This window comes from Sinocyclocheilus rhinocerous, unplaced genomic scaffold, assembly GCF_001515625.1.
Source record: "Sinocyclocheilus rhinocerous isolate Xijiao unplaced genomic scaffold, SAMN03320098_v1.1 scaffold422, whole genome shotgun sequence".
NCBI classification, from domain to species: Eukaryota; Metazoa; Chordata; class Actinopteri; order Cypriniformes; family Cyprinidae; genus Sinocyclocheilus; species Sinocyclocheilus rhinocerous.
In genome coordinates, this window is record NW_015639767.1 from 1,063,376 (window position 1) to 1,067,427 (window position 4,052).

General features: G+C 38.9%; 1 protein-coding gene across 1 annotated transcript in view; it reads right to left on the minus strand.

The window, feature by feature from the left end:
- Positions 1-2,452: 2,452 nt before the first annotated feature.
- The window catches only part of hsd17b8 (hydroxysteroid (17-beta) dehydrogenase 8), a 3,214-nt gene continuing 1,614 nt past the window's right edge, over positions 2,453-4,052 (minus strand). The window contains exons 4-9 of the mRNA XM_016567441.1: positions 3,652-3,747; positions 3,439-3,524; positions 3,159-3,243; positions 2,853-2,895; positions 2,626-2,700; positions 2,453-2,521 (exon numbers count right to left, since the gene is read on the minus strand). Coding sequence (XP_016422927.1) covers positions 2,502-2,521; positions 2,626-2,700; positions 2,853-2,895; positions 3,159-3,243; positions 3,439-3,524; positions 3,652-3,747 — 405 coding nt within the window. The 3' untranslated portion in view covers positions 2,453-2,501. The remainder of the gene's footprint in view (positions 2,522-2,625; positions 2,701-2,852; positions 2,896-3,158; positions 3,244-3,438; positions 3,525-3,651; positions 3,748-4,052) is intronic.

Here is a 4,052-nt window from a genome sequence, read left to right on the forward strand (position 1 = left end):
ATTTATTTATTTTTTTTTACGTTTAAAAAAGTTGTTAAATAGTTTTAATTTTTTTTCAAAATAGTGTGATTTTTGGTGGCTTTTATTGAATACAATTAACATAACAATCATACCCAGACTTTTAACATAATACAATGGTTGAGGTATTCTATTCCTAAATATTTTTTTCCATCTTTTCCCTCTGCAGTATCGTAAAGGCTTGGACAGGACAGTGCTGGAGGTGAACACACCTCAGGTGGAGCAGCTCCCTCTGCTGGACATCAGGATCTCAGACTTTGGGGAGGACAATCAGAAATTTGGTTTTGAAGTGGGACCTGTCTGTTTCCTGGGATAAACTCACACATGCTGAGGGCAAGGAGAATACAATCACCAATACAAACGAGAACACACACACACACACACACATACTCATTAATCATGCACTTAAAACCTAGACATAAATACCACCACATAGAGATGTGCCAACACTAAAAAAAGACATTTAAAATTACGTGTAATCAGTAGACTCACACACATGCACTCACACACACACACACACACATTGTTGTGAACCAAAGTTGCACACCCAGGGAAAAACACTCCCAGCAACGGAGGAGAAGAAAGCCGTTCTCGCAGGAGAGAAGAGAAGATATTCTGTGTTGGAGCAGACACTGCTGGCCTAAAGCGGAAGACCCTCCCGTTTCGGCCCCCTCTCTCTCCTACAGCTCCCCTCCCCACTGTTTCTCTTCCGAGACGTTCCACTCTTCCTACCTCCATGCCTGATCACCGCCCCCTCCTCACTTCCTTCCTTACCTTATAGAGTAGAATGATCTGCAGGTGCGACATTTAAACTGAGGAACGGAAGCGGAGCATGAAAATTCCATTAGAATGATTTCAAATCACACCAGCAACTGTCATCAGCATATGCAATGAAAAGCCATTTACAGTGTAAAAGTGTATTGAATTTGAATTTTTTTTTAGACATGCCGTAAACATGCTGCCGATTTACCAGTTCAGTATTTTTTAGTGAAAGTATATAAGCTGGTTATTATTTCATTACAGAGCTCTTTCAAAAAAAAAAACATTTCTGATAATATGCACGCTTTCAGCACTTTTGCTATTTTGACCCACAGCATTGAGTATTGACAAACCCACAGGTTTGTGACCTTTGACCTTTCGTGCGGACAGTGTTCAGGCTGGAATTGTGCATAAGAACCATTTGTACAGAAATATTTTATTGTATTTATTTTGTGAAACAAACAGGTGCTCACAAGAAAATGACCAAGACTTGCAGTACAAAATAATGTGGTATTCGTCTGTAATTATTTCCTGTAGCTTTTCATCAATCTATTAAATATGTAAATCAAACCCCAGAAAGCAAATCTGCCTTCTCTGGATAAATATACACTTACTTGGTGATATTAGATCACGTTGCATTATTAGAGTGTATTTCCATTGCAGCTTGAGGTTCAGGAGAGTTTGGTGCAGGTGGAGACACAAACACAAAAATGTCTCAGGATCCAGACAGCAGTGGAGAAGGGACAGGACGAGGAAGGAGAGGGAAGAAAAATGATGGTGGTTTGTTTTTTTATGTATATTTTTTGTTTCTTTTTTTTTTTTTTTTAACATGGTGAGGGGAATGAAAAGCTATAAAAAAGTATTTGTGAATTAAAAGTTGTTTGTGTGGTTTTCTCACAAGGACAATACTGCTAGGACGAACATCTGTCTTTATAAAATATGGTGCTAAAACTTGTTTTATGTAAGTACTTGGAAATCTGTTTGTGTAATATATCATCTATTTAAAGAGCTGCTGGACTCCTTTGTTGTTCTTTTCCCCGTTGTCATGGTCACATGATGCTTTTGCTAATATTTGATCTGCATCTGCACTCTTCTGAGCCAAACTCCCATTTTCACCTTTAAACACCTGAACAGCGTGTGCCTTGGTGAAACCATCATATGTAATCTGCCCACTTTCCTTCAAACCCTTCATCTAAATGATGCATTTTGTTTCTGCTCTATTAGTCTGGGTTTTGAAATGTCGACTGGTTTAATTCCTTGACTTGTCCAAAAGTTCCCATTAAACCACACATCAACACATTTCCTCCTGTGTCAACTTAATTGTTTTTTAAAAGTGGGTTCAGTATAAATTATTCACACTTTAATTGTATAAATATATAGTTCAGTCATGAAACTCTAGATGGCGCATTCTGACGGGGTGTTAACGTAACTGATGATATTCAGAGAGTTAAACGACTTGGCACAAGCTGATTGGTTCATGCTGCATACGCAGCCAATGAGCTTACTGCCTTGCATTTATATGGCTGGCTAGCATTCACTTGAGATTCCTGCAGCGCGCTTTCAGAGTTCTCTGAAACCCTCCACCTTCCCCAGCTCCACCTGTATAGATCTGCTACGTGTTATTTTATATGCTATTTGTGCAGCAGCTGTATGTCTTAAATAGGACAATTTCACAACGATGAAGGCACAGAGCTGGTGAACAGTTTAGTGTTATTCAATAGTTTTCAGCCAATGAAGAGTCCACCTGCAATGATTAAAGAGAAAAACCCATGTCAATTCAGAACAAATTGAGAATGAAATCACACAGGTTTTCTGTAGTGTTTCTGCTGTTCAGATCAAGCTTCTTACCAGCAACTTCAATGCTGATTCCAGTAATATATCGACTGTCATCAGAAGCCAGAAAGGCACATGCATCAGCTACTTCTGCACAGACAAGCAAGGGTGATATATTTATATATCTAAAAAAAAAAAATTTTCATAAACCTACTTGTGTCACACAAAACAGTGTTTTAATAACTGGTTTGGATGGTTACTATATATATGAAAATGTTTTTGTACAATGAAACATTATTTACCAGCAGGTTCTCCCATCCTTCCCATTGGAATGACGGCTGTGAGCTGCACAAAATAACCAAAAATAATGCTGAGTTACAGAAGTGGCTTTAGCGTGGTAAGCTGTCTGACAACGTCAACCATGCAATTTCAACTCAAACAATCTAAGTAATCAGGTAATCAAATCTTAAGATCCTTTACCAAAGTTCAAAGCTGTTTTACATCTAAGAAAAAACAGCCACTTTCTAAGAAATTACTGAGACTAAATGACTTGTGCACAAATAATCAGCTCATTTTATTCATCTGAAGCCAGAAACATTCTTTTTCACTTTATCGATGACTTTCTCTGGTACTTTATCTGTCATGGGTGTAGTGATGAACCCTGGCAGGACACAGTTGCAGCGAATACCAAACCTAAAAGCAACATTTTTAAATTTAATTTTTAAAATATAGAACATAAAGAGACAGGCTCTCTCTTTTGTTTACAATCCATAACTAAGACATGAGCAGCACCACAAACCCTAAAGCAAAACATAAAATGGGTACAATGTCTGCAGGTCTGTAAATATGTTTCAGTTACAGTGTGACGTCAGTAAAATGCTCACACACTTGCTCAGCTCTTTGGCAGCGGTTCGCGTGAGTCCCTCCACTCCTGCTTTAGAAGCGGAGTAATTCACCTGCCCGATATTCCCAACCTACAGACAAAGAAACAGACATTTAAGAAACAGTATGGAACTAAAGGTCCGAAAATGTTAATGGCTTTGTTAAATGTCCACTATATTATCTATGTAGTACAAATTGATATTGCTCTAAATGTTTGACCTTGCCCACTATGCTGCCCACAGTGATGATGGAGCCCTTCACAGCGCCTGCAGAAACTAAAGCCTTCGAGACGGCCTGAGTCACGAGAAACGTACCCTGAAAAACACCAGCAGTACAGAAGATCAGACACAGACTTGCACACTGTCACATTTCATAAACACGAAGGAAAATGGAACAGCTTGATGGGAAAATCTGTATATACACACACTACCGTTCAAAAGTTTGTGGTGTGTTAGTTTTTTTTTTTTTAAGAATTTAATACTTTTATTCAGCAAGGACCATAGACTATAAAAACATGGACGTAGTGTCCGTGACGTCACCCGTAGGTTCCTGAAGAGGTTTTTGAAGCTCAAAGTGGGCGGAGCCAGCCGTCGCCATCTTGGCAGCGCGTCACTCCCGGA